The sequence below is a fragment of the Aethalodelphis obliquidens genome, unplaced genomic scaffold (assembly GCF_003676395.1).
Source record: "Aethalodelphis obliquidens isolate GAN/ISIS:26980383/991018 unplaced genomic scaffold, ASM367639v1 scaffold7, whole genome shotgun sequence".
NCBI lineage: Eukaryota > Metazoa > Chordata > Mammalia > Artiodactyla > Delphinidae > Aethalodelphis > Aethalodelphis obliquidens.
In genome coordinates this window covers 35,810,813-35,823,583 of record NW_020837951.1, presented here as the reverse complement: position 1 = coordinate 35,823,583, position 12,771 = coordinate 35,810,813, and the positions used below count along the sequence as shown (strand labels likewise).

Here is a 12,771-nt window from a genome sequence, read left to right as displayed (position 1 = left end):
CAGCTGCTCTGCGGCATGTGAGATCTTCCCGGACCGGGGCACGAACCTGTGTCCCCTGCATTGGCAGGCGGACTCTCAACCACTGCACCACCAGGGAAGCCCCCAGAAAAAACCTTTAACATAGCTTCTGGAAAGCAGAGAGTGATTATAACTATGTAGTTTTCACCTAGTTTCCAAGTACCTCCTCCATGAAACCTTTTCTGTCCCTCCTTTCCCCCAACCTTTCTGGATTAAAGGCAACATTCCATGATAATTTATCACAGTGTTATACTTCTTCCACTATATTGATAGATCCATTATGTAAATTTCAAAGCATATACTATGATTGTGGCCATCTAAAATGTTAACAGATAAAATTTATTAATAAAATCAGAGGTGATAGTAGACCTCTTTGGATCGTGCACTTTGTGAGGTACATAGCACAAAATATTATTTAGCATTAAAATTTAACACTTTTGTAGGGCAGAGGGTCTCAAAGTCTTGAGTACATTATTTAGAAACTTTCAGTCATTCAGGTAGATTGAACAGACATGTTTACATCAACACTTCCTAAAACCTCACTAAAATAACAGTAAAGGAATAAAAAGACAAACAATTCACAATGAAGAGAATAAAAGAGGAGACAAAAAAAATGTCAGTAAAATTTTAGAAGTTACAAAATGGCTAAGTGGCAGCTGACCTAGCACTTCGGAGAAAGCTGAAAGCAAAGTGCCTGCAGTGGGAAAAGGCAGTAAGCAAATTGATTAGAGCCCTGGAGCTCCAGAAAAGCTCAGGAATCAGAGGTCCTAGGAACCTCTGGAGTCAGGGAAGTGAGCAGGGTGGAAACAGGAAGGTTGGTTGAAAGTCTGTATTAGGAGCGGTTAGATTGCTAGGTCCCTCTGTTTGCCTTGTGCTGTATGATAGCCACCTCTTCTCCACTCCAGCAGAAGATTGGAGATATTGAACAAGAGGCACTCTTGTACCAGATGCAGCTCAGGTGGGGGTGATGAGCCATTCTGAAATGGATGCATTGACACACACATTCCTCTTACTGAACAGTGAACCACTGCCTCTAACTCTCTTCCCTATTCAACTCTGAGAATGCTGGGATCAGGATTTTATCCTAATTGCAGTGGGGTTGGGGAAAATATTGGAAGACTCATCTCTAGGGAAAAGCCAAGAGAGCCAGGTTCCTGTCTCTTCACCTTAGAGAGAAGCCCATAAGGTAATGAGCAGGCCTAAACTACACAAGAGTCTTAAGTAGCTGCGTAGTATACTCTTTGCTTTCAAATAGAGACAGACAGCCAAAGATCACCAGACTTTTGAGGACGGCCTCTAACATGAAAGTCAAAGATCAAAACAAATGGGGTGGTGGGAGAGAAGGAAGAAAAAGCAAACATGCTCAGAAAAAACAGATAATGCAGGGAGTGGAAGAAAATAGCCAAGAAACAATAATTAATATTCTCTGAGATAAGAGAAGCTATTTCTTTTTTGAAATAGGAATAAGATGACTAAAAAGTAACATTTTAAGAGATACTCTTGAAGATTTAAAATATGACTACAGAAATGAAAAGCTCAGTAGAAATGTTTGAAAATGAAGGTAATGTGAAATCTTTCAAAAGTAGAACCTAAAGACAGAGAGATGCACAAAGAAAAAAGAAGGGGTAAGAAAGGTCCAACATAGACATAATAGAAGTTGCAGGAAGATAAAACAGAGAAGAAGAAGGGGAAGGAAACCATCACAGAAATAGTACAAGAAGAAATATTCCAGAACTGAAAGGTATGAGTTTCTAAGAATGAAGGGACTTAACTAGGGTTTGGCAAAATGGATGAAAATAGATTCACACAAAGGCCTGTTTTAGTGAAATTTCAGAAAACTAGGGGGGAAAAGGAGATCCAAAAAAGTTTCTAGAGACAAGAAACAAAAGGTCATACACAAAGGCTTGGGAATCAGAAAGACTTTAGATTTTTCGATAACTGTGCTAGAAGCTAGAAGACCATGAGACGGTGCCTTCAAAGCTGTGGAAATTATTGTCAGCCTCGAATTCCATACTCAGGCAAACCAGAGTCAAGCGTGTGGATAGCATACAGTCATTTATCAGACATGCAAGATCTCAAAAAATTTACCTCCTCTTCATCCACACTCAGGAAGTTGTTGGGGGAAATGTTCCACCAAAACAAGAAAGTAAACGAAGAGAAAGGAACAGGTAGGATCTAGGAAACCAAGGGGTATATTGTAGAATAGAAGTGAAGGGAACCCCTCAATCGACAGTTGAGTTGCAGGCTGAGAAAGAAGCCAGCCCAGAGTGGAGCATAGAATGCAGACATCAGGTGGAATGTCTCCAAAATGAGACAGAGGAGGAGACAGATTAGCTGATGTGTTGTGAACATGTTGGGAGGAGGTGAAGAGTGTTGGAGAGTGTGGAGTTGAGTTAGTAAGATGACTAACTGCTTCTTTTTTATTTTTAACTTCAAGAAAAAGTTTCAAAAGAAGAAAATGCAAGGATAGCACCCTGTGTGGTTTGGTTGCAGGGCTGATATTCAACCAGTATGGCCATACAGATTATTAAGATACTAGAATATTTGTATACTGATTGGTAAATAACTACTACACTGAGTGCCCTCCCTGTTGCCCTGTAACCTCCCTTAGGCCTGGTACCTCCCTCCGGTCCTGCCTCATATCCAGCAATTAAAAGGTTAATAGTTGGCATGGCAGGGGTTTCCCAGGAACCTACTCATATTTTGGCCTCTGTTTTGATTCACTGGGGTCAGGGTACCAATTAAGTATTTTGAATATTGCCTTTACTTAGTTGCAAATACTATTTATATAATCATAATAATGTAAATGTTGATTTAACTAAAAATTATAAAACTATAGTAGGAGGATGCAGGGAAATATGTTCGGGGGAAGGAAGGAGTTGTAGTAGAGCTAAATTCTTATTTTCTGTAGTAAGAAATCTAGAGATAATATCCGAAGCTGAAAAAAATTAAAGCTGTATATGCAATTAATTTAGAAATATAGAAAAAACAGCCAAAGGTGCCTTTTAGGAAGTGGAAATTGTGTGTGTGGGGGAGTGGTGTAGGGGATTGCTGTCTTTCATTATATGCTTTAAAGCCAAAAAAAATATCTAAATTCTGAATGTTTGTTACATTGAGGAAAAATTTAATTTAAAATAAAACATTATTTCAAAAAGCAAGTTTAGTCTTCTAAACAATTTGATTTTCTTTTCCTCCAGTGGCAGTATGATCACCTCACAGCTACTTATCTTCTACTCCTAGCCAAGAAGGCTCGGGGAAAACCAGTTCGTTTAAGGCTTCTTTCTTCCTGTGGACAAGCCAACTCGACTGCAGTCACAAACATCAAGGTGAATGTCAGAAGCTTTTGTGTGAGTGCCTTCTGCTCTTGCCATGTGCCCATCTTGTTCATAAGTGGATACATGCCAGGGAAGTTAACTTTGCTGATGTCAGGGGCCCACAAGCAAGACATTTTTATGATCTAAATATTTTTGATGAGGAAAATGGGAAATTCTGAATGCGAACACTAGAATTTTGAATGTCTACATGGCATTAAAAACAAAAAAATTTCTCCCTCCCCTTTTTTCCACAAAAGTAACTCCTGATGTAGAATAATTTTAAGCCACAGATAAGCTAAAGGAAAATAGAATTTACCTATAAAGCTACTACCACCTATAGATAAAATAGTTTATATTTTATTGTATCTTTCCAGTCTTTTTTTAGTATGCTTGTTTATATAATTTATGTAAATTATAGGACATATTATACTTTATATAACATGAAGTATTTCAGTGAATATTTTGATACTCACTTATATTAAGGGTTTAGGTTGTTTGTTTTGAGCAGCAGCTGTAGCTCATGCAACTCAAATTCCTTGTATGAGTTATAACCAAATTATTTTTTTCTATTTTGTTGTCTTTGTCTCATTTTCCTTTGTCATGAACATTTAGAATGGTGGAGAAGCCTTACATATTTGGAAGCACCATGTCATTCCTAAGTGCTCAAATTAGTGTCTGTTTTCTGTGTGATTCTTTGTATCTCCCATGACTTAAAATTCCACCTTCCAAATACTTTGCCAGATAGGTGTGGAGCTTTGTAATATAATATTCCCTCCATTAATTCAAGTTGCAGTTTAAATGGTTTTAACATTAGGAAACTGTACTTTTGTCATTCTCAGAGAGAAAGAGTTGGCCCTCTTCATGGAATCCAGTATAGCAGAAATGATTATGTGTGTGAGGTGATATTTTTTTCTTTAGATCTCAAAACTCTGTTTTTAAAAAATGTTCAAATGCCACCTCTTTCATAATCTTTTTTTGAACGCTGAATGCCCCCCCCGCCACCGTCATTTCCTTTAACAACTCAATTTTGACCTCTCTTCAATCATGTGCTGCAGGTATAGTGGGTCTTTTGTCCCTGCCAGACCTAATTTGTCTCCCTTCTCTCCGTAGTTGGTCTTTTGACCAAATTAAGAACCAAAAGTGTTAGTGTAAGGGGCTGTTGTGTAAAGAAATCTCTGAAGTGAGATAATCTTATTGCTGGGTTGTTTTTCTAATCTGTTCTTCGAGAGTTGTACTGGGCTGGTGAATATCCCATGCCCAGGCAGATCTTTTACCCACGGACTCCATGAATCATCCTATCCCTCATCCTGCTCACAGGGCAAACCCTTTAAAGTCTCACACCCAAGTCAATACCTTTGGGTCTAAGAGGACACAAAAACATAAACTTTGCTTCTGATCAAGGTAATTTCAGAAAGATATTAGATACCTCCATACTTAGAATAAACCTCAGCTAAATTTTAAGGTTTATGACACCCCAGTTAAGGTTTAAGACCCTAGTTTAAAAGGTCTTAGACATTTTCCTAAGCCATTAGATTTTCTTATATCTGGATTGGTGTGGTCTCAATTCATCTGCATATGTGAGTCATAGAGTATCCAAGTAGAAAGGATCTGGGAAGATGTTTACTCTTATCTTCCATCTAATGAGCATTTATTTACCTAATAATTTAATCATTTGGGCATTTATATTATTGAGCCAATTTTTATAGCCAATAAAGAGATTTTAATGACAAGCAATGAAGTAGAAATCAAATTTTGGGTTTTTTTTCTGGTCTTTATGCAACTCACTAAGGCTTGAAGCAAGCTATATAGTCTCTTTGTGCTATTCTCCTCCTTGATAGAATCACTCTTTTTTCTCTGGAGTGTTGTTTATAAGAAAGTAAGTAATTCTGAACGGTTAATCAATAGATGCCACTTTCAGTGAAACAATAATACAATCTGATCTGAGAATCACAAAAGACCACGTATCAACATCATTAGCATTTTCAGGCCCCGTGCTAGCTCTTGGGAAACAAATCTGTGTACAGGGTAGTGCTTGTTGTCTAACAGTTAAGTTGAGGCAAGCTATACATATAGATAATACTACATCGTAGTAGGTGGCGGGTGCCAGCTAAGCGCTAGAGGTGTGCGGTAGGGGCTTTAAAGGGTGAGAGTGGTCACCGTGGGTGATCTGAACTGGATCCATATTTAAGTTTAGAAAAATACAAAAGAAGGAGCACAGAATTCAGGGCAAGATAAATGGAATTAGCAAAAACTCAGGCACCTAAATGTGCTCAGTGTATCCTTTTGGCAGTGACTAGACTTGTTTGGTTAAAATAAAGAGTTCAAGGGGGAAAAGTAAAAGAGGAAGAGAGTGAATGGGTGATCTGGAAGGGTAGCTGAGAGCTAGATTGTAGGGAACCTTGAAATGCCAGGTCAGAGGGTTACACTTTGTGCTGTAAGTAATGGGAAACTGGGTTTTTGAGCAAGACATGACATGTCACCAACATGACTGATTTTCAGAGTTCATCCAGTTGTATATAGGATTGTTCAGTCAGGGATGTTTATGTGCTTTTATTATCTACTGCAGTACCCTGGCAGCCTTCATTCATACGACACTGTGCTTTTCCCCACTGGGCATAGACTTAGCTTTAGTATTTTTCTCAGCCTAGCGCTCCATGTAGCTAGTTCTAGTTGATGGTAATTGACAACCCTGGAGAACTCTGTCACCCCTGGTTGAGAGGGTGGGAAGATTGGTGGCAGGGACCATGTTGTCCATTTGAATAGTTCAGGTATGAGAAGATTTGTCCTTGAATCAGAAAATTAGAAAAGAAAGGATGGAATGTAAGAAATTCAAGTACAGTTGCTTGGCCAGGCTAACTAGATATTGAAGGAAAGGAAAGGAGTGAAAAATAAAAAATCCAACTATACTCCATAGTCTTAGAATTTAGGGTATATCTAGTGTACTCCTAGTTTTTTTGAGGGGGAAGAGTGAAGGAAAATAAATGACTGGTGGTATTATTAGCATAGGACCCCGAATAGCCTGTCTCCAGGAGATCTTTCATAAGTCTAATTTATTCCTAGTAGAAATTGCGAGCTACTCAGTATGTTCTTGCAACCAAGAAACCTGTATTTCAGAGTCCCTTCCATCTACTTTGTCGGAGAGCTTCTTATTTATAGATTTGCAAAACAGTTATTTGTCTGGTGTTATAGTGATTATCTGATAATGATATGCTAAGTAGATTGCCATATAACATAAGAATGTTCCAAGGCATCTTGTTTGAGAGTCAGAGATTCTCCTATCTAATAATTTTTTTTTTTGCGGTACGCGGGCCTCTCACTGTTGTGGCCTCTCCCGTTGCGGAGCACAGGCTCGGGATGCGCAGGCTCAGCAGCCATGGCTCACGGGCCCAGCCGCTCCGTGGCATGTGGGATCTTCCCAGACTGGGGCCCAAACCCGCATCCCCTGCATCGGCAGGCGGACTCTCAACCATTGCGCCACCAGGGAAGCCCCTCTAATAATTTGAATTAAAAATTTTTGACTTCCTGTTTTGGGTGGTGATCTCCTTCAGTCTACTGTCTCTCATTTGTTTCTGCTTCGAGGACCTTGCCCTGTGCCTGCAATATATTCTTTTAAAATGGAATCATGGTGGTGTTGTTTCTGAGTTCTTCTGTTTTTGAATAGTCAAAGAATCTGAGTCTAGAAGATGTGATCGCCAGTGATGAAAATTATGTGGCTGGATTAATAGACTATGAATGGTGTGAAGACATTTCATCAACAGGTGTGGCTACTCCACAAACACCACAGGTTGGTTATTTTTATTACTGTTTAAAGTAGAATATGTTACCTCAATTATAAAAAATATCTAGGTTCTAACATAAGATCTAGTTTGTGCTTGCAAATTTAATGAATTCCTAAGCCATTGAAAATATTAATGGGAGATTGTTGGAATATAAATGAAAGGGAAGCCAATTATTTCCAAGTTGAAGAAAGCCAAGATTCCATTTTGGAGCACTTCACTGCTCTTTTTTCCTTCCCTTCCCTCCCCATCTCTTTAAAAAATGAGGTATAATTTACATGTCCCTGTTGCTCCACAGACTTATCAGTACTTGATATTTTTTGTTATTTAATATCTTCTAATCTGGTGAGTGTAAAGTGATATCTCACTGTGGTTTTAATTTGTACTTTTCTGGTTATTTATTTATCTCTTCATATATTAATCAGCCAGTGGTTTTTCCTGTTTTATGAAATGGCTTTTTTTGTGTCCTTTGCCTATTTTTCTGTTGGATTGTTTCTTTTTTCTTGGTGGTATTGAGGAAATTCTTAATTTAATTTTAATTCTAATCCTTTGTTGGTTGTGTGTTGCAGGTATATTGTCTGAGTTTGTCACTTGTCTTTTTACTTTGATGGCAGAAGTCATTAATTTTAATGTTACAAGTTGTCAGTATTTTCCTTTATGGTTTATAATTTTTGTGTATTTTAAAAGAAATCATTCTACAGAAGTCATAAATGCATTCGCATATATTGCTTCTAAAGGTTTTAAAGCTTTTCCTTTCACATTAAGTCTTTAGTCTGTGGAGAATTAATTCTCTTGTATGGTATGAGGTAGGGAGTCAATTTTTCCCTCTTGTAATCAGTTGTGCCAGCACCATTGACAAGTCCAGTCTTTCTGCACTGATCTACAATGGCACTTCTATCACATATCAAGTTGTTATATAAGTGTGTCTGCTTCTGAGAAATATTTTGTTTTATTGGTTTATTTGTACAAATACCATATATCTTATTTCTTTAGTTTTATAATATTTCTTTTATCTGGTTGGCCAATTTGCTCCCATCTTCTTTAAGAATGTCTATTCTTGCTCCTTTGCATTTCCATATACATTTTAGACTCATTTTGATAAATTTTACATACACTTCAACTTGGGGAAAATTGAAGTCTATATCCTCAAATCCCCCTATCTGTAAACACAGTATACCTCTCTTTATTAGGTTTTAGTTAATTACTTTCAATAAAATTTTATAACTTTCTCTAAAATGAGCTTACATATCTTTTACTAGATTTATTCCTGAGTACTTTTGTTTTTTATTGCTATTGGGAATGGTAGGTTGTTTTTTGTTTGCTTGTTTGTTTGTTTTTGCGGTATGCGGGCCTCTCACTGTCGTGGCCTCTCCCGTTGCGGAGCACAGGCTCCGGACGCGCAGGCTCAGCAGCCATGGCTCATGGGCCCAGCCGCTCTGCGGCATGTGATATCTTCCCGCATGTAGGATCATCCCGGACTGGGGCATGACCCCGCGTCCCCTGCATCGGCAGGCGGACTCTCAACTACTGCGCCACCAGGGAAGCCCATTTGGTAGGTTTTTTTAAATCACATTTTTAAACTGTCTGATACTGGTGTAAAGATATGAAACTGATTTTTGTGTATTGATGTTATATTCAACAACTTTCCTAAACTCTTTTAAATTCTTACAGTTTGTATATTCTTTTGAGTGTTGTAGAAAATTATATCATCTATGGATGACAGTTTTGTTACTTCCTTTCCAGTTCTCATGCCTTTAATATCTTTTTATTACTGCACTTAGTAGTCCTAGCAGTATAGTAAGCATTCCTCTGTTCTTCCCAATTGTAGAATGATGCTTCTAATATTTTATCATTCAATATGATATTTGTTCTCTCTTTTTCCCTCCTCTTTCCCCTTCCCCCTCCCTGTTCTCCTTTCCCTTATCCTTCTTTTCCCTCTTTCCCCTCTGTGCCCCCCGACCCCATATTTTTCAGATTAAGACCTTTTTTTCATCTAGTCCTGGTTTGCTAAGATTTGTTTAAAAATTATGAATCTCTGTTGCAGAAAAAAGGCTAGATAGAATTCATCTATTGAGATAATCATCTGGTTTTGTTCTTTCCATTTGTTAATGTAGTATATGTTATATTAATAGATTTGATGTTAAACCAATCTTGTATTCTTTAGATAAGCCCAGTTTGTCATGATGTATTACTATCTTTTTTTATACATTGCTGGGTTTAGTTTACTAACATTTTGTTTAGGTTTTTTGCTTCTATGTTCTTAAATAAGATTGGCCTATTATCTTCTTTCTTATATGATTTTTTTTCTTTTGAAAACTTTATTATTATTGATACATAAGTAATACATAGATACATTCATCTTGTAAAAAATTCAAACAATATGGAACAGCTGAATAAAGAGTGAAAGCCTTTCTTCTCCTGTTCTTGCATCCCATCCCATCTTATATTAATCGTATCTGATTGGCATTAAGATTGCCCATCCCATCTTATATTAATCGTATCTGATTGACATTAAGATTATAACTAGTCTTTGAAAATGACTTGGGACATATTCTTTCTTTTTTATTCTCTGGAATGGTTTTTAAGAGCTATTAATTATATTTTCCTTGAATGTATGATAGAACTTATTATGTAACTATCTGGACCTGGAATGTTTCTGTGAGAAGCTAGTCAACTACTGATTCAATTTCTTTTATATTCATAGGACTACACAGTATTTCAATTTCTTTTCGTCAGTTTGGTGAATTTTGTTTTTCTAGTGTCCATTTCATACATGTTTTAAAATGTTTCGGCATAAAATCAAGAGGAGGATATTATGATCTTGTTAATGTCTGTAGTATCTGTGTTTATGTCCCCCTTTTCATTGCTGAAGTGTATTTGTTTATTGCAGCTCTTTCATATTTTGGATCAGTCTTACCAGAGTTTTGTCAATTTTATTAGTCTTTTCAAAGAACCAACTTCTGGCCTTACTGATTCTATTATATTTTAGTTTCCATTTTGTTATTTTCTGCCTTTATTTTTCTATTAGACCAATCTTATTAAATTCTGTTGTTAAATCTTCTACATCCATACTAATATTTTGTCTGCTTGACCCATAAATTTATCTGCTTGAGAGCGGGATATGTTAAAAATCTTCTAATGGGATGGTAGTTTGTCATTTTCTCCTTGTGGTTCTATTTTTGCTTCATATATATATATGTACGAAGGTATATAATTAGCATACAAGTTTAGAATTTTTATTCTGGGGAATTGAACCTTTTATCATTTATAGTGATCCTCCTTATTACTAGTTATATGTTTCTCCTTGAAGTCTATTTGTTTCTCTGATATTAAGATAACTATATTGATTTTTTTGGTTGTTATTTGCTTGGTTTATATTTTTTTATCTGTTTATTTTCAACCTTTCATGCCCTTACATTTTAGGTATCTTTTTTTTTTTTTACAGATTTTAAATGACTTTTTTGAAGTATAGTTGATTTACAATGTTGTGTTAATTTCTGCTGTACAGCAAAGTGATTCAGTTGTACATACACACATTCTTTTTCAGATTCTTTTCCATTATCGTTTATCACAGGATATTGAATATAGTTCCCTGTGCTATACAGTAGGACCTTGTTGTTTATCCATTCTATATATAATAGTTTACATCTGCTAATCCCAAATTCCCAATCCATCCCTCCTCCACTCCCCCTAGGTATATCTCTTAAAAAACAGCATATAGCTAGATTTGGTATGCAAACTGAAAATCTTTGTCTTTCAAGTGAGAGCTTACCAAATTTACATTTATTTTGGTTACTAATGTTCTTATCATGTATCTGCTGTCTTATTTTGTGCTTTCTATTTGTCCCACTTTTTCTGTATTTTTTTCCTATATTTCTTGTTTCTTATGTCAATTTTTCCCTTCATTCCATTGGTTTCTATTTTATTTTAATATTTACTCTAATCTTTTAACATGCTATTTAACTTAACCAAATAAAAAGTTAATCTGTATCTTTACTTTTCTTCTAAACATATGAAATCCTTAGAACACTAATCTCTGATCACCCTCTCTTAGATTACTAAATACTATCAATATGTAAGTATTTTAGCTATCTATTTTTTTTAGCTTTTCGTTTTGAAATCTGTGTATTCACAGAAAGTTACAAAAGTAGTAAACGGAGGTCTCTTGGACCTTTCACTCATTTTTCTCCACTAGTTACATCTTTTTTTTTTTGAAAAATGTATTTATTTTATTTATCTTTTTTTTGGCTGTGTTGGGTCTTCATTGCTGCGCATGGGCTTTCTCTAATTGAGGTGAGCGGGGGCTACTCTTTGTTGCAGTGCGCGGGCTTCTCATTGCGGTGGCTTCTCTTGTTGCAGAGCACAGGCTCTAGGCGCATGGGCTTCAGTAGTTGTGGCACGTGGGCTCAGTAGTTGTGGCTCATGGGTTCTAGAGTACAGGCTCAGTAGTTGTGGCGCATGGGCTTAGTTGCTCCACGGCATGTGGGATCTTCCTGGACCAGGGCTCGAACCCGTGTGCCCTGCATTGGCAGGTGGATTCTTAACCACTGAGCCACCAGGGAAGCCCCAGTAGTTACATCTTGCATAACTGTGGTTCAATTTGTTTTTAGCTCTATACATTTTTAACTTCATAAATTACATATTATTTTTAGAATGTATACTATCAGTATTTATTTGATTGACTCACATTTTCTTTTGTTCACTTACCCTTCTTCTTTTTTTTTTTTGCTGTACGTGGGCCTCTCACTGTTGTAGCCTCTCCAATTGCAGAGCACAGGCTCCGGACGTGCAGGTTCAGCGGCCATGGCTCACGGGCCCAACCGCTCCGTGGCATGTGGGATCTTCCCATACCGGGGCACGGACCCATGTCCTGTGCATCAGCAGGCGGACTCTCAACCACTGCGCCACCGGGGAAGCCCTACTTACCCTTCTTATCTCTCAAATGTTCATTCTAAAATTATGTTTCTTCTTCCTGGAGTACATCCTTTAAAAATTCCTTTAGTGGAAGTCACAGTTGATGACAAACACTCTTTCTAAATTGGCTAAAATTGTCTTTATTTCACTTTCATTTTTAGAATGTAGTTTCCTTCTGTATTGATTTCTAGTTTATCAGTTATTTTACGCTCTGTAGTTTGAAGATATTATTCCACTGTCTTCTTGCTTCTGTTGTTACCATTGAGAAATCTCTGTCAGTCAGGTTCCTTTCTAGTTAGTCTTCGCCCTGGCTTTTTTTGGGATTTTCTCTTTGATTTTGGTGTTCTGCAGTCTCATTGTTAGGGTTACTGTCTCTGTGGGTAGTGTCCTCTAGAGTAGTACAGCCTAGTAAATACAGATATGGATTTCTTTTTATTTATCTTGTTTATGATTCATTGTGTTTCCTGTATTTGAGGATTTGTATCTTTAATCAATTTTGGAAAATTCCTTGAATAATTGCTGCTTTTTCATCGTCTTTATTATCTATCTCTGGAACTCAGAATAGGCATATGTTAGACCATTAAATTTCATTTTCTATTTATTTTAAACTGTCTTTCGTATATCCCATATCTTTCTCTCTGGACTGCATTGTAGATCATTTCAGATTTATTTCACATTCACATTCTTTTTCTCATTTCTATTTAATCTGTTATTTGACCTGTCTATTGAATTTTTCATTTTTATCATTA

At 36.8% G+C, this 12,771-nt stretch overlaps 1 protein-coding gene across 6 annotated transcripts in view; it reads left to right on the top strand.

Moving 5' to 3' along the window:
• The window catches only part of MELK (maternal embryonic leucine zipper kinase), a 78,305-nt gene that overhangs the window by 53,492 nt on the left and 12,042 nt on the right, over window positions 1–12,771 (top strand). For 4 of the 6 annotated variants that reach the window (XM_027105501.1, XM_027105497.1, XM_027105499.1 and 1 more), the window contains 2 exons: window positions 3,216–3,344; window positions 6,994–7,116. In XM_027105501.1, coding sequence (XP_026961302.1) covers window positions 3,216–3,344; window positions 6,994–7,116 — 252 coding nt within the window. The remainder of the gene's footprint in view (window positions 1–3,215; window positions 3,345–6,993; window positions 7,117–12,771) is intronic. The other 2 variants (XM_027105500.1, XM_027105502.1) reach the window with 1 other exon arrangement.